The sequence below is a fragment of the Helicoverpa armigera genome, chromosome 20, assembly GCF_030705265.1.
Source record: "Helicoverpa armigera isolate CAAS_96S chromosome 20, ASM3070526v1, whole genome shotgun sequence".
Lineage (NCBI taxonomy): Eukaryota > Metazoa > Arthropoda > Insecta > Lepidoptera > Noctuidae > Helicoverpa > Helicoverpa armigera.
This window is the reverse complement of record NC_087139.1, coordinates 6,907,529-6,930,871: the sequence shown is the minus strand read 5'-3', so window position 1 is coordinate 6,930,871 and position 23,343 is coordinate 6,907,529. Positions and strand designations below refer to the sequence as shown.

The window sequence follows — 23,343 nt, the reverse complement described above, 5'->3', positions numbered from 1 at the left end:
ATAGGAGTTTGAAACCAAGGAATGGAACGCGGATAAAGTTTGAAGGTAATATGTTCGTCTTGAAACTAAAAACCGATAACAGTTCCGGTTTTATGTTATGGTATTTTGTTTGAAAAAAGGCGATCCAAATTGCTTGAAGTACACTCCCCGCTACTTGGATAATCCTCTTATACAATTTCTTACTCATTATAGAATTTCATAATGAATAATACAATTTTTTAATATAAAGTGTGGCCAGTTTGTCAACGTTGAATTAATTTCTAAACGAAATCACGTTCCGTTTAGAAAAACTCATAATAAAGTGAAATTATTGACATAAAATTGCTAAATGAAGTTATTCTTTCGTATTTGGAGATTTCAAGTGATTTAGAATATAATAATTAGTCTTTAATCATCGTCTTTTAAGGATCACATAATTAACTTTATAAAAACCTTCTTTGCATTTACCTTCCCAACATTTCATGAGCGGAAACGGAACGTAACGTTTGTAACGAATTTACGGATGGCGGATTTGAAAACTTGCTCAAGTTTTGACTTGTATTTGTAATTTCACAAGTAAACAAAATGTTAATATCAGATGGAATAAACCACGGGAAATTACAGTCAATAATTGTAGGGGAATTAAAAAAGGCTGGTCTAAAGCATCGGCTAAAGAAGATTATCCTGAAAAGTGTCAAAGTGGGTGGAATGGCATTTCCTGTGAAGTAAATGGACTCCTAGAATTTTGTAAATAATTATGTATTTTTTTTTTTAAATTTAGGATCACAAGACAGTATTTGGAGCGCCCTTGCTGAAGGTACCATCATGCAGTGTTATTTGTTGTGGCAGTACATTGAGTGTTCCCGTTGTTGTCACTGAGATGTCTTCGGTGCTTCGGTCCAACGCCCATATTGAAGGTTTATTTCGCAAAGCGGGCTCACAGAACCGCCAAAAGGACATCAAGGTATGAACGCAAATAAATTATTTACATAAAATAGCTTTGTTTTGGACATAAAATAGTTGCCATGACTTTGGGTTAGTTTTATTTTCCCTCCTAAAAATCTTATTAGTCATAAAAAGTGTGATGTATTCATATTCAACTATGTTCCAATCCAACTAGGCTGCATTGCTAGGAAAGAATTCTTATCTATATTACCATTTAAATATCAAACAATTTTTATCCATATAACTATTATCTTTAAAAACAGTTACCCATTTAATGACTCCATCTCTTTCATTTTCAGAGATTACTAGATGCAGGGGGCTGTGTATCAGAAGGGCACCACCCTATAGATGTAGCCAGTGTGCTCAAGCTCTACTTACGATGCTTGCCAGAGCCTCTGATCAGTGCTGAAGTACAAGACTTGTTGCTGCGATGTAGACTGACTGCCGGAGAGGATGCACTGAAGCCCATCCTCCACACTTTGTTGTTACTACCAGTATTACATGTTCATCTGTTGCATTATGTTATGGAGGTAAGATGGCTGGGCTTGCAATTTGCTTAGTACTGTAATTGTTCTTTAGAGAATCAAAAGCTTAATCTTATATATAAAAATGAATTGATGTTCGTTAGTCTCACTAAAACTTGAGAATGGCTGGACCGATTTGGGTTATTTTGGTTTGTGATATGTGAGCTGGTATTTTGCACTGCATATATAATCTGTTTATTAGTTTGGATGTGGTCTAGTACTCTAAGGTGCTTCTGAAAACCTGCCTATCCTATTGACTGCTGTCCATCAAAGTTTCTTTCTATTCTCTTCAAGATAATCTTAGAATAAATCTTATAAATATTACACTTTTAGGTAATGGGCTGATAGATTCCAATATGCAGTGGTTCCTTTTCTTGAACAGATTATTTTCTTTCAACTAAAACAAATTATGCGTTGAACATGCATTCTGCCAGTATTAAAACAAAATAGGTAGTTTTTTTTTTACTAAACAACCTAACTCTTTTGAGGTTTGGAAGCTGCCTTAGCAAATTATATTATTCTTGTGTGTACTACATATTATGTGTTAAATACTTGTAATTGCATTACAAAATATGTTATATTCCAGCTACTAAACTTCCTAGCATCCAAACACAAGGACAACCTGATGGACTCGTCCAACCTGGCCATAGTGATGGCTCCCAGTATTATGCCCCTGCCCGCCGCTGCCTCTGCACAGAGACTGGAACACCATGTTGCACTTGTTAAGGTAATTGGAAACTGAAAAGGATTAGAATCAGGAACTAAGACTAAGAATGTATGTTCCTATCTATATGACATTGCTTTAAATCTATAGTTTTTGGTTTGATTGTTGCCTGATGATCTGATTTGGTTAATTTGAAATTGAGAATGTATATGAGATACCAACAAAATTTTGTGCAATACAGACAGGGTTTGATGACTTTGGGTATTTACATGTAAATATACATTATATTCTTGAGAGAATGCCTCTATATCACTTCACTTGAATTTACTTTTGTATGGTGTAAGTAGACTTGGAGTGTAATAAAAATGTTTATGTTTTTGTCAGATGTTCATCGAAAACTCACAACACATAGGAAAATTAACAGAAGAGCTAATGATGCAGCTAGATGACGATTCCGATGGCTATCTTGCAAGGAGGAAAAAGAAAAGACGAAGTGGTTCTCTAAATAGTGAGTCATACACAGTCAACCTTTTACATAAAGACTTTGAAAACAGAACTGTACTAACATAGTAACATAAAAAATAAAGTTGTATTTATCCTTATTTAATTTCTTTTGTAGGAGTTCTAAGTGGTCTTCGCAAAATGGTGTCAGGCAGTGTGAACACGCCAGCTACAGTGAACGAGAATGGCAAGACTCCAGTCCTGAGCAAATCAGCAGCAAAACGGAAGTTTGACACATATGAGGGTCTTTCTGCAAAAACTAAGTAAGTATATGTAACACTTCAATATATGTAACAATCCTTGGAAACTCTTTCCATCTTTCATTATTATGAAAAGCAATGCCAGCTGATTTTTGGCATGTTTTCTGATATTATTCTTTGTCTGTTTTACAGGAAAGAAATAACAAAAGGACTTCCACAAAAAGAACTGTCTTTTACACCAATGAAAATGTAAGTTTTGTGCATTCTTTTACCCAGTTATATACCTGTGCCTTCAGCTAATCTCGCGAACTGCTTAGACGATGTTTATTGCTTTTTCTTAAAAAGTTTTTGTAAGCACATAAAGTCGTGACTTACTCCGATCACGGCGTAACTTGCGAATAAGATCATTTCGACAGCCCTGTAGACTATACGTGTAGTGATGCTTCAAATACCTATGAAAATTTCTGATTCACTAACAGTAATACTTATCTTCTAGGGGTCTCGAACGAAAACGACTACGGCTTAGCCTCATGGACGCACGAAGTACTCCAGTCATCAACAGAGACTTCAGTTCCCACAAGAACTCTGAAACGAGCGTCAGCAGTGAAGATTTACTAACTTCCTCTGAGCATTTGTTCAGTGCCCACGACACAATAGACTTGTCTCCCGATATGAAGCAATCTGACAAAGATTATGTTAGGATCTCCAAGCAAGAATATGAAGAGATCAAAAGCAGAGTATCAGCCATTGAAAATAGATTATCCAGAGAATTCACAGATGTCATACCGAGAGTACAACCTCTACAGCAAGTACAAAATGTCTATGAACAAACTCTAGAGGAAGTTGCTATGTTACACTGCCCCACTTCCGACCACTTGGCGCGAAGGTTAAGCAAAGAATTAAAGATACGACCGAACGAGGAAGCCAAAATTATTCGATCACCAAGTGCACGTAAAATTGGCTCAATCCGACGACGGTCCAAAGAGAACATCACGAAAATTGTAAGACACAAGTCCTGGAACGTGTCATCTCAATCGCAATCTAGTCATAACACCGACAGGTTTTACCCGTACGTAGGACTGAATCGTAGAGAACGAACTAGCACTGCCAAACCTGACTTACAACCACAGAAGTCAACACCAAACGAATGGGAGGCTTCCCCTTCAGAAACCTCCATCAACAATGTGTCAGACTCGAGCCAAAAATACCGTTTACGGAAACGAGCAAGCCTCATACCCGACTACAGCAGTGAAAAACCTATTAGTAGAATACCGGCGCGCAGGTCACTCAATTTAACCGTCAACAACAGCTGGGATAATACTGCTTCGGAAAATTCAATGAACAACACGTTAAACTCTACTGGAAAATCAAATAACAGCGTTTTAGCGAGATGCTACCAAAACATCACATGCCGGAATAGAAAGCCAAGTCCTCCGCAGTCACAACAAAAATGGCGCAGTGCTGCGGCATTCTTCATGGATAAAACTGGGGAGTTAGAGAAAACTAGTCAGACTGGGAGACCATCGGTAAATAAACTGCGACGGCAGAACGCTGGGGCCGTTCTCGCTAAAGCGAAACTCTTCGAATCAAGCTCAGATAAATCCTCAGAAAGAAACGAAAAAGCAGCTCATACTGGATTCGCAAGAAAGCCTCGAGTAAGTGGTCAGCAAAATAAACCACAAAGGAGTGTAGCTCACGTAAAACCTAAAGTACAATCTCCAGTGGTTTCACCAAACATTCCTGTGAGAGTTTCGAGGAATGTGGAAGCGTCTAACATGCCTTCAAAATCGTATCGATTGAACGTTCCCAGTAACGATGAACTCGATAATTGGAGAAATGCTAGAAAGACAACACCACCAGTTAAACAGATTGTATCTCCGCGAAGTATTCCTATGAAAACCCCTCAAATACCAGTATTGAAAAAGCCTCTTTGTACTCCAAAGAGCTCTCGACTGCCGGCTCTCAGCAATGATCTCAGAAAGACTAACACGCCGCTTAAAGCCGTTCATATATCTCCGAGAAGACGATCTCCACGACAAAAGCAACGCGTGTAAGAAGGAATTAAATCAAATAATACTGATAATTTTAATGAAGTACCTATGAGTGACTTGATATTTTAATGTTAGTAGAATACTCAATTAGGTAACATATTGAAACCAGTGGCCATCTGTAAATACCATTACTATTTTATTAGCTATGATTATTATATTAATAAAAGCGATCATTAAAAGTTGTTGATTTTATCAAAAAGCTGAGTTATGAACCTTTACCCTAGAGCTTTTCAGTGGTATTTTAGAGGTAGGAAAACGTGTACAGTAAACCACACTATGTGGCCGGTCGTATATTTCGTATTGAAGAAGTATGTATATATAAATATGGGCTATTCTCAAGTACCATATTTTGCAGTCATCCATGATTGTGGCATTTTGTAGTTTCAACGTGGTGTGGTACGTGTGAAGAAGTCCAAAAAACTATTTGGGGCTTGGGTTACTGTATAAAATCAATATTTACTAGGTGGCTGTTCCCCGCTTCTAGAGAATTTCTGCTCGCACTCGCACCCTGACCTGATAAATAGGATCGTAAAATAACCAGTTGCACTGGGTAGCAAGTACAAGCTTTTCTTCATTGTATTTGCATGAATGAATTGTTTGCATCCGGATAGACTGGGGCCCGATTCTCCTAAGTTAATAATGTCAAAATCAAATAGAAATCGAATCGCAATATGATAGCAATAGCAGTTTTAACCATATCGGGCATTCTGCTAATAATATAAGACCAAACGTATTCCAACAACATTCGATTGGTCTGCTATTTTGGTGATTTTGGTCTATACGGTAGTTTGCTCTACTATCATATTGCAATAGTTAATCATTTGCAGACAAAATGATTCATTATTGAATGACAGAAAAGGATGAAAACGATGCCACATAAGTTTCAATCGTAATCGAGTCGGGATTGGATTGCAGTCGAACGTGAATCGTATATAGCTTAAGTAAAATTAGGAGAATCGGGCCCCTGAACAGTTGTGTGCGTTCGCGCAGCGGAATGTTGTTGAATTTAAAGATTTTAATTATGCAGATAATTAGTGTAAGACGTCCTATAATTGTGTATGGTAAATAAAAATTTGTGTATGCAGCCATTGTGGAGAAATTCACCAAAAACAGATTCCGCTGGCCGAACGTTGTCCTGGCGGAACTTTTTTTAATCCATAGGCTTTAGAAGAAAAGAGATGTGTCCGAAAATTAGTGTGTATTTGTGTATAATTGATTATGTATGAATGAAATCAGTGCATGCATAAACTTCGGAGAAATTCAAGTTTCCGCTACGCGAACGTTTGGCCATTAGCTAGTTTTCATATAAAGCGCTTACATAGAGAGCTGTAGATTTTAACATACGTTGTTTTGAATTTGTTTATATTTGTTTAAAAAACAGATTCAGAAAAAGTCGTAGGGTTTAAAAGATAAAAATATAAACGTAAAATACACTTATTAGGTCTTAGTTCTTAAAGTACCTATGCAGTTTGGGGTCTAGATTTTCACGTTTACACAAACCTTGTAAGTGTCTCCAACATTTATTCATTCAAGAAATGCAATTGTTTTATTTTTTCCTAACGCTTGTTTACGCAACTGTACCATTTTAATAAATATACTAACCTTCCAAGTTAAGAACGTTGCTTAGACATATGGCACGGCCGCTTTTTTGTAGATGTCCGAACTTGGTCGGATTATGTAGGGTTTCGATGCTCCGTCAGTATTATAATTGTCGTTCTTTAATTACTGAATTTAATGACATGAAATTTTGCAAGTGAATAGTTGAATGATTAAACTAATTATTGGCATACATTTTACCATGCAATTCCTTTAGAACGTCTTGATATTCGACTGCTTTGTAAATAGTGATCTGTTCATGGTAAAATATCCTATAACTTTTTAATTACTAACGGAACATCATTGATACTTGGCAACATGTTGGAGACACTTACAAGGTTTGTGTAAACGTGAAAATCTAGACCCCAAACTGCATACTTTAAGAACTAAGACCTAATAAGTGTATTTTACGTTTATATTTTTATCTTTTAAACCCTACGACTTTTTCTGAATCTGTTTTTTAAACAAATTCAAAACAACGTATGTTAAAATCTACAGCTCTCTATGTAAGCGCTTTATATGAAAACTAGCTAATGGCCAAACGTTCGCGTAGCGGAAACTTGAATTTCTCCGAAGTTTATGCATGCACTGATTTCATTCATACATAATCAATTATACACAAATACACACTAATTTTCGGACACATCTCTTTTCTTCTAAAGCCTATGGATTAAAAAAAGTTCCGCCAGGACAACGTTCGCCAACGTTCGCTCAGCGGAATCTGTTTTTGGTGAATTTCTCCACAATGGCTGCATACACAAATTTTTATTTACCATACACAATTATAGGACGTCTTACACTAATTATCTGCATAATTAAAATCTTTAAATTCAACAACATTCCGCTGCGCGAACGCACACGAACAGTTCGCGCCTAAACTCTGCAATTCAGAAGACGAAGTTAACCATTTGACTCCCTCCAAATTATACAGATCTACACACCCCTCCCATACAGTAAAATCTTGTATGATCTATTATACTTTATAAGTCACATCAAAATCGGTCTAGTAGTTTTTTTGTAAAAAGAGTAACATCGTAACCGCAGTCTAGAGTGATTTCAAGCTGTTCACCCTTGTCACACTAATATCATAGAGGAAAAATATTTTTGAATGTTTGTAATGGATAAACTCAAAAACTACTGGACCGATTTAAAAACTATTCCACTGTTGGAAAGCTACATTTCTGAGTAACAGGCTATTTTTATTCCGGTACGGGCGGTTCTCACGGGACGGGGGTTGAACCGCGGGAACACGGCTAGTCACCAATATATTATTATTGCCAAATTACCCATATCTATTCAAGTGTCAGTCCAGCCATAAAAAGTATCGGTTCGGTGGACTATATAATATTCTCCCATACAGTCGATTTCCAGTGTCTGAAGGAGAGCGCTACTTCATCAAGGCTCATTAATTTATCAACTTTGAGGTGGGAATGGTCGCAAGTGAAATAAAATTCCAATTATAGTATTATATGATGTATATCACGGATTTTACAGTGGTATTTTCGTGTATAAACAAAATATCCAGATTTCAATTTAATAAATTATAACTTACTGACAATTTAATAAATAACAATTTTCACAATCAAATATAAAAGCATCAGCGCCACGATAATTTTCTCGTTATATTTGATATAAAAATTGAATAAACAATTTTGAATTTGTAACTATAACACAATAGTCATATACATACTGCATGTGGGGTTTCAACTAAAATATTTTCACTTACACATTTAGCGATGATCACAGATTTGAGGATTATAAAAAAGCAGATTCAGAACATACCGTGCTATGGAGAGACGATTTATAACAATTCGAAACTTGCAATAGTGATTACTGAGTAATTTAGGTTTCATTATAGCTTATTGGCTAACTTATCACTATCAGCACTCTGGCCGCTCACGCACGGCTCTTCCCAGTTCCTAACATTGCTTCTCGATCGATATCAATACCAAATTTAAATTAACAATATAATAAAATATCAATTGTACCTAAGATCTTTTCCAATTAAATACGCACATTCGTTCGTAATTTGCATCTTAATATACACTAATGTGCCGCTTAGGCGGCTAATGATATCTCCGGACTATCTACTGGCTCACAGGCAAAGTGCTCTTTACATAAGCGAGGCGACGCCTCCGTCTGAGCATAACGTACGTAATTCCATAATTAAACATACATGTTGTGATCAATAATAAAAATATAATGATACAAATACATTAATTACTACATTTTTCGATTATTGTGTGACATAAATATTTACAAAGCGCATTAGGAGCGCCACAATAGTTAGGCGAGGCAGACTCCTAAACGAGAGATTAATAAATGCGCCGCGCCATGCGTCCGCGGCCGGCGGCGGCTCTTCGCGCCACTACACCAACTAAACTCAAGTACAAGTATCTTTATTAACTAAAACATCTGACCAATTAACTTTATTGTCAGGAGAGCTAAGGAATAAATGCCCCAAAATAAAAATGAAATCGTATAGTCAAAAAGTTAAAATTATTGGATTCATTATATTACAAAGTTATCCTGACTGTCACAGTCGCTGGATCGACAATTATTACATAACTAAATATCGTAGATTTTTAGAAGAAACAAAAACTAATTTACTTCCCCATGATTATGAAACTAGTAGATACTATAATATATAAGCTACTACCAGTACATCTTATAAAACGAATAACATTATTCTAAATATCAATGTGATCTCTCGTTATTATGGTTTACGATTACAATTTGGGAATGCATGATACTACTCGACAAAATACAATAATTATTAAGTACCGATGATTAAAAAAACTCCCTACATATACAGATAGCGTAACGATGTCCGAAATATGATTAGTTTCGTCAACTATAAAGTACAAAGATGAAAATACATTATCAGCCGGATACACGGGCTGAAGCACACCGGCGGCGGCTTCCTAACGAGAATATACAATACCAAGTTTTAGATAATAAAAATAATTGAACTAGAAAGAGGGCGAGGCGGGGCTCGCGGAGAGAAATGACTACATTAAAATTGTTGGCGAATAGCGCCTAAAAATAAATAAAAAGAAATATAGTTTGAGTCGGAATACTGATATCGTGTGGCGCGGCACGGCGCGGGCTCGCCGCTCAGTTCACCATGAGCGTGTGCGACTCCATGGGCGCCGCCGAGTCGTACAGCGTGTCCGTGTCCTGCGTCGGCTCGCCCTGCAGCTGGCACTGGTTCGACAGCGTGCCCGCGCCGCAGTCGCAGAAGAATCTGAACCAACAAACCAGCACGTCAAATAAAGCCAACATTTATTACAGACAAACTCGTATGTGACAATCCCACTGACCACGCGGGACGGCGGAATTCGTTAACGTCGGCATCAAGGGTAGCCTTTAGATGCCAGTGTCGACCTAGTCCCCAGAGGACCGTGGTCTCTTGCCAGTGTTAAGTGCTGAACCAGAGACCATAACTAGTATTTACCTGTCATGGCGAATAAATTCTACGTCGTGTCCGGAATGGCACGTTTTGATGCAGTTGACGCAAATGGCGTTGCGGTCTGTTGTGTTGCATGTCTGGCACCTGGAATTAACACATAAACATATTAATAAAAACGATTTAATAACTAAATTTAGTCAACTTCATATATCCCTCTTCATAACTCATCCTCCGAGCCTTTTTCCCAAACTGTGTTGGGGTCGGCTTCCACTCTAACCGGATTCAGCTGAGTACCAGTGCTTTACAAGAAGCGACTGCCTATCTGACCTCCTCAACCCAGTTACCCGGGCAACCCGATACCCCTTGGTTAGACTGGTGTCAGACTTACTGGCTTCTGACTACCCGTAACGACTGCCAAGGATGTTCAATGACAGCCGGGACCTACAGTTTAACGTGCCATCCGAAACACAGTCATTGGTGTCTAAGATATACTTAGAAAGTCCATACAAACTTAGAAAAGTTGCATTGGTACTTGCCTGACCTGGAATCGAACCCGCGCCCTCATACTCGAGAGGTTGGTTCTTTGCCCACTAGGCCACCACGACTACATCCCTCTTCATAACTATCTCACAATAATCACTAGTTTTGTACCACATACCTATAGAAATCGTGCATCGGGAAGGAAGTGTAAGATGAGATTTTGTAGAGGCACTGTCCGCCGCCCACGGCCTTTTCAACTGCGTCTTGGTTGCTGAAGATTTTGTTACCGCGTACTAGCGGGGACACGCCTGATGCCAGACATAGACCTGAATAAAGAACCAACATGGTTTAGTTTTAATTGCTACCAATATGTCAAAGAACTTATGTATACCAATGGAGACTACTTCTGAACAGGTATATAATACTAGAATTGGAAAAAGATGCTTTATAAACTCATACCTTTATGTGAAGACAGGGAGAATTTGGAGGAATTCAATGCTAGAGAAATGTACGTATCTTACATGTTTTTTTAACAGATATATAAAACTATTTAAACTCTTTGACTGACCTACCACAATACAACATATCTTACCTCCAAATCTGTTATTAAATATCTGGTTGTGTTCCAGTGTGGCAGTGGCGTTGTTAGTAATTTCTACGCCGGCCGCCAGCCCGTCGAAGATACGGTTACGGCGCAGCACCGGGTGGCTCTGTGTCGAGATCAGCACGCCTGCCTGGGCGTTGCGAAATATATCGTTCTCTTCGAGAACTCCCTGAGAAATGAAAATATTTGGTTAATTATATGAGAGTAGAATAAAGTAAATTCAGTTTGAGATGACTTTAAATTACATTAGAGAGATTGGGAGGCTCAGCCAGAACGTTCAACAAAACAACAATTGTTTAGAAATACTATAGTCACAAATAACACTCACCTTCCCACCATTAAAAATACAAATTCCTCCATCGCGCCCATCGAAAATTTTATTCCTCTTGAGCGTAGGGTTGGAGTCAGTCTTTATCCACACTCCGGCCATGGCATTGTCGAAGATCTCGTTTTGTTCCAGCAGCCCTAGGCCTCCGTTGTACACGAGAACTCCGCCGTTTTGGCCTCCCCATATTTTGTTGCCCCGGATAACCGGGTTGCTTCCCGTCCGTATCTGGACGCCCGAGTATAGGTGGTTAAATATGTCGTTGTCTTCTAATTTTCCATGGCCGTTGTCGTAGAAATATACTCCAACCTGTTGAATTATTAAGAAGTCATTAAGAAAATACATCATACAATATTGCAGTGTATTCATGAATTTTCCGAAATTGAGAATTCAAAATCAAGTTTATGTTGAACATACCTGTTTCCCCGAATGTATGCGGTTACGCCGCAGCACGGGCGTCGACCCCGTCGTGATCCACACCCCGGCGAGCGTGTTCGCGTACACCTCATTCTCCTCTATAAGCCCCTGGCCTTTCTCATGTACGTAGATGCCACCATGCTGTCCATGGTGTATCTTATTGTGTCTGACTATGGGATCACTGTTTGTACGTATCTGTAATTACGGAATATAGAGTAAGAGGTATTGTTATGTGATGTTTGTAGGAGTACCTTGGCCGTCCGGTGAGAAGGCTGTAAAGGCAGTGAGCGATGGCCGCACTTCATTGGTCTACTGATTCACAAGATATTGATCAACACATTGCAAAGTAACGGAAAACAAAAAACGAATAGTTGACAATGAACAAATTGAATGATTTTTCGTGCAAATTTTGAAACGCGCTACATGCTACTAACCTAACCCTGTCTATGGGGTACGGTAGTGAAAGCGCGGTATTGTAGAACACCAATGTACTGTCATTTCAGATTGATATTAAAATAATTTTAAGGCCAATTAACTGTCGAAAACACACAACATAACAAAATCTGTGAAGAATTTTATATAACAACAACACAAAATAAATTGACGCCTTACCTGTATACCAGCTAAAGCATTTCCATAAATATTATTGTGCTCGATCAACCCGCGGCCCTCGCCGAAAATGTACACCCCTCCTTGATGGCCGTTGTATATTTCATTACGTCTAATGGTGGGATTACTGTTGGAGGTGATCCACACTCCAGCGAAGTTGTTAGAGTGTATCTTGTTATCTATGAACTGGCCCAAACCGGATTCATGTACGTATATGCCTCCTGTTTGTCCGTGGTGTATTTCACAGTGAACTACGGTGGGATTGGCGCCGGCTTTTACTTCGAAGCCGGCGATTCTGTTGTTGTGGATGTCGTTTGCTTCGAAATAGCCCTGGAATATTCGAATAACATTAGACTCCATTTATTTTCAGGTCTTAATCAAACTATACAATTTACTTGTCACATTAGACAGAATGAACACCTTCTGCCACTTACCAAGCCATTTTCGAAGGTAAATATCCCGACATCCCTGCCATGGTGTATATGATTGCGGCGCATGATGGGATTGGCGAAGTTCTTGACCCATATCCCGGCGAGCGCGTTGCGTGAGATCTCGTTGTCCTGGTAAGCCCCCTGTGCGTAGTCCGTGACGTAGAGACCTACGTTCTCGCAGTCGCTGATGTCACAGTGCTTGATGACAGGGTTTGCACCGGCGCCGCTCACGCAAACTGCAGCTCCAACTGTATGACGGATTGGATATTATATACTTACTACATATAAATGGGATACTTGCGATAGTTAGTAATAAGCTAAACTCTCCAACTTCTTTAAACTGTGCCCCATAGGGTCCATATTAAATGTACAACTTGTATAACATTTGGAATAATAAAGTATTGATTAGTTAGTGATGATCTGGATTGTAAAACAACAAAGTAAGTTTTTGACTACAAGTTTAGAAGAAATAAAGATATTCAAAAGATGCTAAGTTATTAACAGAAAAGTGGCAAGGAGTTCATATTTATGTAATGAAAGTACTACAGACTCACCAACACTAGCACTACGTATGATGCAGTGGTCCACGGTGGGGGAACAGTTGTCGGACACTTCCAGGCAGTAGTGTTTGTGGTGCTGCATGGTGCTGGTGGCGTCGGGAGAGAACTTGAGCGTCATGTGACCGGCGTACGCGCGGTTCGCGCCTTCGGCAAACGTTAGCGTAGACTCTGCCTCTCGCTCCAGAACCACTGATTCTGCTACATTGCCTGGGGCACAACCTACACGAAGTATAGGGTTAAAATGTGAACTTGAAGTGGGTACATGGTGTCAGTGCTTACCGTGATCACAGCGGCATTGGCAGGAGCATCCATGTGTGCTGATAATTTCTGACATATTCCACTAAAGAAAGTTATGTGTAGAATTTTTTTGCTTGGAGCTGTCTGTTACGAAGCTTTTTTAGGCTTTCTATGCAAAGGTTTTTTAGAAAACTTATTTTAATCTGTCAATTTACTAGACTCAATGAAAATATAATGGAGAAGCTAAAATACTCTTTCTTGTTATTATATGAGCCTGTGTACCAAGCAGTAAGCACACAAATGTCTAATAGAGCACTGACCTATAAGCTGCACATCGGTGTCGATGGCGAGGCACTCCTCCTGGTAGAGGCCGGCGTGCACGAACAGCAGCGCGGGCGCGTGCGGCGCGCTGGGCCGGCGGCACGCGCAGGCCGCCGCGCCGCACGCGCACGCGGCGCCGGCGCCCGCGCCGCACGCGCTGCCGCCCGCCGCCGCGCCCCCGCCCCGCTCCTCCACGTACTCCAGGCCCGCCTAGCCAGAGCGTTCTTTGTTAATTGCTTGTCGGCTTCATGATTTTGCAATGTCCACTTTCGTTATCTTAGAAACTGAATGTTAACATGGACATGAAAACTTTTTATGATGAGGTGACATTTTTTTTGACACTGACACATTAGCTCTGATATGATATGATGACCTTTCACTTTGATACAACATTCTTCATAATTTTGAAAAGATTGCTACAATTCATCCAAAACTCACCCTAATTGTGTTAAAGTGTTTGATGCGCGAGTCCTTCTTGGGACGGTAGTTGGGCCGAACGTGAATGCCGTAGTAGAGCTGCCTAAAGCTTTCCTTCCAAGGGTTATCGGCGTCGCACTCGTCCGGCGCCACGAACTCGAACTGGCACGGCGCAGGATGCATCAGTGGCATGTCATACTCGAACACCGACTGGTACAAACTTTTCCTGTTGGAGAACATTGAACTTGAATACATGTTCAGTCTATGCTGCAATTGTGAGACGATTTCAGTGTACCATAGAATGAAATATAACAAGTCCAATGGATAAAATAGTTCAAATACATTTGAAACCTAAAGCTAGAGTATTTTATGTCTTTTGCACAAATGATTAAGTAGTTGTTGTTTGTATGTACATAAATATTCACTGTTCAGACTACTTTCTACCATGACATTCATATTTTAGGCCTTGTTACTGCATGTATGTACTGTATAATGAAGGGAGTGATGTAAGTTACCATAGCTCAGTATCATTGGCGATCGTGTTGAATCGCTTGCAGACTTGCGCGACGCGACAGAGGTCCCGCTCTGTCAGGTGTGAGAGAATACACAGCAGCACTTCATCAGGCAACTCGTACTGCAAGTACTGTGATACATTGCACACATCCACTCCTTGAGATAATGATCTGTGTGGGAAAAGAAAATGTCTTTTATTTGTTGTTTTACATAGTTCACTAGATCTAGAAAGTAGTTAAAGGCTTATCAGCATCAATCTAAATCATATTTTGTGTCCATAGTCACCAAACAAAGCCGATCTCAACAACAGCTTGAGAGAAACGTACAAGCATTTTCTAATAAGAGCAGCTTTATTTGTGTGTTTGTTTCTTGCATCATTTGCATGTAAAATAAATGGTTTTTCTTTCTTTACCAACACGCAAATCCTAAAAAAGCAGAACGCAGGAGTATGTTTATGTACTTACGTTCTAGGCCTCTTCCTGGCGGGTAGAGAGCAAGCGCCCGAGGGCCCGGGCTCGTGGTAGGCTGGCGGCGACTTGCGGCGCAGGTCGTAGGGGCTGTGGTGGCCGGGGGTGCTGGCGGGCGCGGCCGCGGGCACGGGCGGGGCGCCGCCGCCGCCGCTGCCGCTCGCGCCCGCGCACGCCGCCGTCGCCGCCATCGCGCTGCCCGTCACGTTGTTGGGGCAGGGGACTGATTCACATGGCTCGCCTGCAATACAAGTCAATGACATTAAAGTTAATGTGTCATCAGTTAGGTTAAATGCCTAGAGAAGAGTTAAGTGCTACTTATGGCAATATGCAGAATGATTATGACAATTTGTAACAAAAGACTTAAAACTTAATATATACTGTTTTTCTTTTCCTGTTTTTATGGAGTGTAATATAAGATCATCTGCAACATTGTAGCTCTAGTTCATATCTACCTTGTGTCACTATGTTGTGATTTAGTAAAAGCTCAATAAATATGCATAAACAACACATAAAGTAACTTAAAACAGCTGCTGTACCACAGTAGAAAGTTATCTTCTTTGTAGTAGCATGATGAAATTTACTCATGTAGTGGTAAAAATATTTGGCAATTTAATGTTTTTTTCCATAAAATTATTTTTGCTCATTAATTACTGAAGTTTATTATTGTTTTCATCCTAACGAAACATTTTAGTGGTCATGGTGTTACAGAGGTGGACCTATGTTTATAAACACAACACTTATCAGTTTCATGTGACTGATAACCATTTGTAAATACCAATATAACCTGTGTTGTTGATAAACATTGACCAGCAGACAATTACCTAATTACTGATAAAACTAAGTGTGAAATTGGTTATTCAATCTATTGAATTAGGGCGCTGATTTACATATTTTGTTTTGTTTGTGAATCTTCAAATGAAATAGTACATGTTTAAAATGTATTCTACTTATGATTTCCCACATAGGGTATTTATAGTATAAGAAATTCACATGCTCTGGTTATTCAAAAAAGATCTAAATCAGGCCTCAGTACCACATTGTAACAGCTAAATATTAGAAAGTAGTTTAAGCAGTTTGATGTGTTGCCAAAACTTTTGACCCATTTAAGATGTGGATGTTAAAGAAGTGTGCAAAATAACATTCTTAATTATGAACAGATGTGTGCATTTAAGTGTAATGTGGGTGTTGGTTATTATTATGTTATTATGAGTCATTAACATTAATGAATGGCTTTAAGACTTGAGCATAACTGTTGTAGTATTGCTATAAACAATACTAACATTGTTTTTCAGATCCTGAGAATAATATTATCATTAACTTAATATAATTTCATATTTTGAAAAGTACTGCCAATCTGGTACTGACATATTTATAGTTAGAATAATACAATCACAAATCTAATACATTCTTATCTTACATACCTCACTACAGAAATGTTATCAATTTATATGAAAATGCAATGATAATATCATAACAATATCAGAGTTTGTTGATTCAGCGCTGTTAACATTCCATCAAGTGGAGGTTATTATGCAAAATTATTTATAAGTACTAAATTGTACTTCCTTATGTCTTTTTGTCCTTCACAATTAGCAGGCTTTAATTTTATTCATAAGGATTGAAAGATTTAATTTGTGTACCACATGTTCAAACCATGTGAACAAAGGTCTTAGTATACATACACTTAGCATAAAATCACAATAGCTATGCACATTTATTGCAATAAATACTTTTTTGTCTACAGCAGATTCAATCTTTTTATTTTTGTTTGTATTTTTTTCCTGAAATATTGCCATCTTATGTAAAAACCATTTTCATCTAAATAGTTCACATGTGGTTATATCACCATGTTGAAGCGTTTCAAAGTAATAGTTAAATAAAAGTAATAAAGATATTTCAGATTAATATCATCTCAATACTATGTGACTCTCAGAGTTCATAATAAAGTTGCCAATCTGGAATTTGACAGAATACAATGTCATACAGACATTCTTATTTTGTTGGTTTATTTTAGTTGGTAGGTGAAGCAGCATAAAATTGGTATTAGTGAAACACAAACAAGCATATATTCATCAATGTGTGTGAACTGAAATGAAAAAGTTTCGTAACTACTCATAAATACACATCGCCTCTTTGGATGTATCAGTAGAACAGCTGTTTCGTCATTCTGTGTAAAATAAGTTTTCATCTAACAAATCAATACCCATATTGCGCAAAATGTCACTGAAATGCGCTATTCGATATCACCATGAAACATTGAATGTAATGAAATAAGAATTTACATGTCAACGTCCGAAGAACAATGATCGACCAATTCAAAATTCAATAGCAAGCTCCAACATTTTCGTATAAATTGGGAATGTCAAATCTATAATACTTATACATAAATTAGCCTTTATTACAACACATAACAACTTGCAAACGCGTTTACGTATAACTCACAGTTACATGATCAAGGAAATATGAATAACGAAGCATTTCTATAGATCGGGGCGACTTCAGCCGACCCGGATTACTTACTCGATTGTGTCCTAGAAGGTAGTGGTATTCTATGTCCGCCTTTTCTCCGCGATCTACGGACGTAAGAGCGCGAAGAGGAAAACGAGGCACTAGGCATTATTTCTTTTAACACTTATTTTCACTAGAATTCAGCCCTAAACAAAGGAGACACCCGCACCAACACCGTCGGCCATTTTCTGTTTAGATTAGATTGGACAGACAAACGGGAAACCGAGATTATACCACATTAGTTATTGCTGGCTGAGAGTTCTATTGTTATACAAATATCACACTAATCACTGACACTAAAATTATGATATTAAACTGATAATATAATCATTATCTGAATAAATTATGATGAAAATCCACACTACCCTCAAGCGATGGGCGACTCTCAGCAAAAATATGGCGGATTTCGGATTAACATGGCGACCGATTGTAACGCCATCTACGAAATAACAAGAGATGTCTTTTTGGACTTATTGGTGCATTCAAATTTTCAAATTCATAATTGCAAAAGTATTTTTTTGTGTGTGGTGGGTCAAATTAGTCAATCTTATCAAATTATCAAATTAGTTTATAAGCTCTGCAAGAGAGTCATAGAACTTCAGTACGATTACTAAAGAAATATGCGACGTAAAAGTTTACAGTATTCAAGTCGAACTTATTTTTAAGATCAATGTTTGCGTGTTATGTTTTTTTTTTAATGGATTGTCAATATCGTAATGTTCTATCGTTCTTTGGATGATTCTTTGGTATTTTTTAAATCAAAATATCTTCATTCAGAAAATATTTTTCTTACATAATAATTTTCCGGCTGAAAACCTAGTTCTATGGTCATGAAAAAATAACAAAAAAAGTTAAATCTATTTTCCATTTTGACAGCATTACTAAATATGACAATGACATTTCTACTGATAAATGTCTCAGTGAAGCTGTTTTGAATCTACTTATTTTCATTATTTTACATAAGTAATTCGTTCTAATAGTGTGTTTATTTATTAAATATGTTGTTTATAGAGTGGCTCGATATAAATCAATGCAGTTTGTCTATTTTGGCATGCATTTTCCTAACCATTACATATGTTGCCAGCTTGTATGTATGGAGGTCTAAAATGAGCAGGTAAGTTTAAAGAAAATTAAAAACTTGCTGTTTTTTTGAATTTAGGTGCATCCCACTAATACTTACCTTTTTCCAGGGATCATCCGACTACAATTAAGAAAAGATTCTTCAGTGTTTCTGTTATGATGTTTCTGGCTCCATTCTTCGTTCAGTATTTTTTCACTAGAGAGACCTTAAATAAAGGGGACTTGTTCATGCAGCTGGGTCTGCGTTGGTCTGGCCTAATTCCGGCTCTAGTTGGCCCTCTGTTTTTGACAGCCACACTGTTTCTGGGACCACTAACTATGCAGTTTTTATCTGGGATATGGAAACTCTATGCAGGTACTCTTTATTTTGTTGAACCAGCCAGTATTTTTAATATAGTAACATAATTTAATAGTAATATTTTGTTGATTCAGAGCCGATGTATTGGCTAGCTAGCTGGCAGGATCTTGTATGGGTGAGGAATCACTTTATGGCTCCATTAAGCGAGGAGTGGGTGTTCAGAGCTTGCATGGTCCCACTACTGCTGCAATGTGTCGAGCCGATGACTGCCGTGTTTGTTGGACCTCTACTATTTGGCATTGGTGAGTATTACATTTGAAATAATTACATGAACTGAATGATGCATGTTTATGACATCTTTACAATTAAGTACTAATCAGTTTTGATACTTGAATTAACTCAATTCTTTACTTTTTTTATAAATGAAACCTCTATTGGTTTTGCTTTTAATGTCTATTTAGATTATTTTTTTTTGTAATTTTTTGCCCCAATTCAATAAAATTATCTTGACTGTATCTTTAATCTAATATTAAATCTGTAACAGTATTAAAACAAATCAGCTTCAACTGATAACAATTCTAGAGTATTATCTGATAACAAAATATTTGTGTGGCCGAAAATAACTTATTTTCTTACTTACAATCTGCTAAAATCCAGATTTAAATGACAAGTACCTAAACAAATCATGAGACAGATTGTTGATGATAGGCTTCATATTATACTATCATCATCATCTGCCTAGCCTTTTCACAATTATGTTGGTGTCGGCTACCAGACTAACCAGATGCAGCTGAGTACCACTGTTTTACATGGAGAAAATACCTATCTAACCTGCTCAACCTAATTACCTGAGCCACCCTATTCCTTCTGGTTATCCAAGACTTGTATATGGCTATATAATCAAGTAGGCACAGTCATGTTATGTTTGTTTCTATTTTTCAGCTCATTTCCACCACATGTATGAACAAATAAAAGCTGGTTTCATATTCAAGACTGCTCTACTTGTCTCATGTAAGTACTGTAGTATTTCTATTCTCTATTAAACATGCCCTTTTATATAAATGGCACCTTATTATTAACAAAACTTTTAAATTCTAGAAGACATATTTATTTGCGTATTTTTGTAACACAGTATTGTGTAGGTACATAATTATTTGTGTGAGGTAATATATCATGATTGTAAAATAATTTTGGCAAACTATTCAGTTTGTTTAGCCAATTGTTACGAAATGAATGTCATTTGTCTTTATTACAAGTATCTGATTCATTAAAGTAATTGGAAATCCCTGATGGATGCAATCCTGATTTTATGTTTTTTTTCAGCATTCCAGTTCACATACACTACACTTTTTGGTGCTTATTCCGCATTTCTATTTCTGAGAACAGGTCAGTATAATACAAATCACATATATTTTTAAAATATTATTTTATATTCTGAATATTATCTTCAATTCCTTCTATTTGTTTGTTTTTTTCAGGACACTTTGTCTCACCTCTGATCGCACACATGTTCTGCAATCACATGGGATTTCCGAACTTCAACGAAATATTAGAGTTCCCACCTATGCAACGGGTTGTGATTATATTCAATTTTATACTGGGATTAAGCTTATGGTGTTTCCTACTCCTACCATTGACTAATCCGGATATTTATGATAACAGATTACACTGGGAAACTTGAATTTAAAGTTACTTCAAAACAAATGGTAATAACATCTCTAGAACTCAACTTCTGAACTATGTAACACTACAATGAATCACACTAATATTATAAAGATAAAAATTTGTGACTGTGTGTATGTTTGTTAGTCTTCACACGCAAATGGCTGAACGGATTTTGTTAAAACTTCGCAATAATATAGGCAGGCATCAGGATATCATAAGTAATTTTTTTCTGGGTAAATATTTTCGTGCCTAGTTGTATTATTATCGAAGTAAAAAAATGTTAGACTCACAGTCAGTCGGACATCAAAAAAATTTAAGTAAAAATCAGGACTACAAAATTTCCAAATGTTGATAACGCTGTTCATAAATAGCATTTCATTATACTCATACTATGTCCATTATATTTAGTGGCGCATGGAATGCTTGACCATTATCCAAAATATTTATATATATACAGTTTTAGTATATGAGTAGATTTTTTGTATAATGGTAACGTTATCTTGTTTCATTGTTGGGAAATAAGTACATACACACTAAGGCCCAAGTTCACCAACAACATGACGTTAGTTCTATTTAAACAACTTTACTGTACTTTCAAAGTCGACAATTTTTGTCAAAAACAACTGTTAAAGATGTTTTGAGAAAAATTGTCGATTACCTATATTGTTGGGTTTTAAATTAGGATGCGTCCTTAATTATTGATTCCTACGAATTTGGCGCACTACTATTTTCGCATCCACGCATGCATTGAGTTTGAAATTTAAGCCCACCCAAGTATAACATACCGATATTAATTACATTAACTTGATATTAATTCCGTACATTTAAAGTTACATTGTTAGTTATAGGATACAGTAGTCAGTAGATTTTTTAAAACAATTAATCATTCTGAAAGTTATGTTTACGTCAGAATTTTTGTACCATCTCTGTTTACTTGAAAACGCCTAATTCTGGCTTAAACATTTATCACACGGAGCTTATTAATAATATTTAAGGCAATACCCATATCTTATAGGATTCTACATCATTTTACCTACATATACCTATACATGTAGCAAATAAATATTCTCAATGTAACTTAGTATAATCTATTTCTAGAGTTCTCGCAACGAAAGAAGGCATTGCTTAAGCCGACTACTGAACTTCAGTTTTTAACTGCACAGTTCAGATGTATAGTTTTTCTTGCACACGTACTTTGAACTGTTCAGTCAAAACTGAAGGTCAGTAGCCGGCCATAAGTAATAACAAGCACAATTTTCCACCAGACTTGTCTTGATCTGTGGCAAGGGTGTTGCCATAACTCAATAATAATATTTAGATGGTAAACTCTACAGTATTGCTAACCATCGATTACCTTATTTAAGGAACTTACCTCTGAATTCTAATCACAGTATACTATTTAATATATTTAACTACTATGTCCTATATGGGAATTACTTATACTATATTTAAGTTAGGGATACGTTAATGATAATTATTATGGTTAACTAAGTCTATGTGTGTCTACATTTGTTTGAGATAATGCGAACAATTATAAAGTTACTTATTGGTACACTCTAGTACCGTTTTGAGTGACTATGTAGATATTAAAGTGGTACTTTAGAAAACAGTACAATAATATCAATATATCACCGATATAAATGGTTGTATTCAATCATTATAAGAATCCAAATACCATCCTTCTTAAGCAAATGTAGATACATAATATACAGTCACACTCATATAAATAAGTATTTTTTGAATGCTTGAATACTTTTTCAGTTGTCGCGCATCTGTTGTCAAGATTTGCAGTGTGTTAATATTTTTGTTGTGTTTTGTAATATTAAGAACTAGTGAGTTGATTGATCAACTTTCGATTAAATATTTGTTTAAGTTTTGACCTTTTTATGCTGTTTTTTTTATAATTGTTAGTTTCACCATCTCTGTCAAAATTTGAAGTAACAGTGTCGGATTACTCATATAGCAAGTGTTGCAATTGCTACGGGCTCCGCGTCTATGAGGGCCCCGTACTTAATTCTAACTAAAGGGCTCCCAAGTTCTAGTCAACCGAACTGAAATTTCTTTTTGGCTGTTTTGCGTCTCTTTAGTAGGCCGTCCGATCGTTAACTATTTTTGTTAGACATATGGGACCCCGCACTTACTTAATACGGCACTGAATAATTATATGAAACTTGGTTTTTTAATTTATTGATGTGATTTATTTTGATACTTAAAAAAGCAAAAGAGACTAGTGAAAGGCATTATTATAACTTGTTAGAACAGATGTGGTGAAATAAACATTACAAAATTGTATTGTGTGCCATATGTTTCATAAAGATGTAAATACGTAAAAATAATAATTTTACAGGGTTTGCATGCATGGGACAAAATATTGCCTCACTAGTCAATTGATGTATTGTTTTTAATTTTAATATAATAATTTGTGATGTGTCTGTTTGTAAAACAATGATATTACTTGTCATAAAATAAACATACTTAAAGAACATTTGTTATTTTATGCATGCTACCTCTCATCTTACACATTACTTATTCAACT

General features: G+C 37.1%; 3 protein-coding genes across 3 annotated transcripts; 2 read left to right on the top strand and 1 right to left on the bottom strand.

Moving 5' to 3' along the window:
* Positions 1 to 470: 470 nt before the first annotated feature.
* On the top strand, positions 471 to 5,037 carry LOC110373424 (rho GTPase-activating protein 11A). The gene is made up of 8 exons (XM_021330694.3): positions 471 to 678; positions 761 to 943; positions 1,224 to 1,454; positions 2,035 to 2,175; positions 2,497 to 2,620; positions 2,732 to 2,876; positions 3,006 to 3,062; positions 3,310 to 5,037. The coding sequence occupies exons 1-8, from the start codon at positions 565 to 567 to the stop codon at positions 4,865 to 4,867; spliced, it is 2,553 nt and encodes an 850-aa protein (XP_021186369.3). The 5' UTR covers positions 471 to 564; the 3' UTR covers positions 4,868 to 5,037.
* A 2,880-nt stretch (positions 5,038 to 7,917) lies between these two features.
* LOC110373396 (F-box only protein 11) lies at positions 7,918 to 18,194 on the bottom strand. Its single transcript, XM_049848787.2, has 14 exons — positions 17,777 to 18,194; positions 15,251 to 15,494; positions 14,789 to 14,956; positions 14,295 to 14,499; positions 13,856 to 14,066; positions 13,293 to 13,517; positions 12,742 to 12,986; positions 12,311 to 12,637; positions 11,699 to 11,893; positions 11,285 to 11,590; positions 10,945 to 11,125; positions 10,531 to 10,678; positions 9,918 to 10,016; positions 7,918 to 9,707 (listed from the first exon to the last, which is right to left on the bottom strand). The coding sequence occupies exons 1-14, from the start codon at positions 17,871 to 17,873 to the stop codon at positions 9,578 to 9,580; spliced, it is 2,781 nt and encodes a 926-aa protein (XP_049704744.2). The 5' UTR covers positions 17,874 to 18,194; the 3' UTR covers positions 7,918 to 9,577.
* Positions 18,195 to 18,642: 448 nt separating this feature from the next.
* Positions 18,643 to 23,292, top strand: LOC110373462 (CAAX prenyl protease 2). The gene is made up of 6 exons (XM_021330737.3): positions 18,643 to 18,878; positions 18,955 to 19,199; positions 19,277 to 19,444; positions 20,085 to 20,153; positions 20,466 to 20,528; positions 20,621 to 23,292. Exons 1-6 carry the CDS (start codon positions 18,763 to 18,765, stop codon positions 20,821 to 20,823), a joined length of 864 nt encoding a protein of 287 aa, XP_021186412.3. The 5' UTR covers positions 18,643 to 18,762; the 3' UTR covers positions 20,824 to 23,292.
* Positions 23,293 to 23,343: the final 51 nt, after the last annotated feature.

Excerpts from the sequence above, each read along its gene's own strand:
- LOC110373424 (XM_021330694.3), top strand. The coding sequence starts at position 565 with ATGTTAATATCAGATGGAATAAACCACGGGAAATTACAGTCAATAATT. Across the intron at positions 679-760 it reads TTATCCTGAAAAGTGTCAAA|GATCACAAGACAGTATTTGG; the intron begins GTGGGTGGAATG and ends TTTTAAATTTAG. Across the intron at positions 1,455-2,034 it reads TGTTGCATTATGTTATGGAG|CTACTAAACTTCCTAGCATC; the intron begins GTAAGATGGCTG and ends GTTATATTCCAG.
- LOC110373396 (XM_049848787.2), bottom strand. The coding sequence starts at position 17,873 with ATGCCTAGTGCCTCGTTTTCCTCTTCGCGCTCTTACGTCCGTAGATCG. Across the intron at positions 12,987-13,292 it reads CATACGTAGTGCTAGTGTTG|TTGGAGCTGCAGTTTGCGTG; the intron begins GTGAGTCTGTAG and ends TCCGTCATACAG. Across the intron at positions 10,679-10,944 it reads ATTTAATAACAGATTTGGAG|GTCTATGTCTGGCATCAGGC; the intron begins GTAAGATATGTT and ends TTCTTTATTCAG.
- LOC110373462 (XM_021330737.3), top strand. The coding sequence starts at position 18,763 with ATGTTGTTTATAGAGTGGCTCGATATAAATCAATGCAGTTTGTCTATT. Across the intron at positions 18,879-18,954 it reads TGGAGGTCTAAAATGAGCAG|GGATCATCCGACTACAATTA; the intron begins GTAAGTTTAAAG and ends ACCTTTTTCCAG. Across the intron at positions 19,445-20,084 it reads ACCTCTACTATTTGGCATTG|CTCATTTCCACCACATGTAT; the intron begins GTGAGTATTACA and ends TCTATTTTTCAG.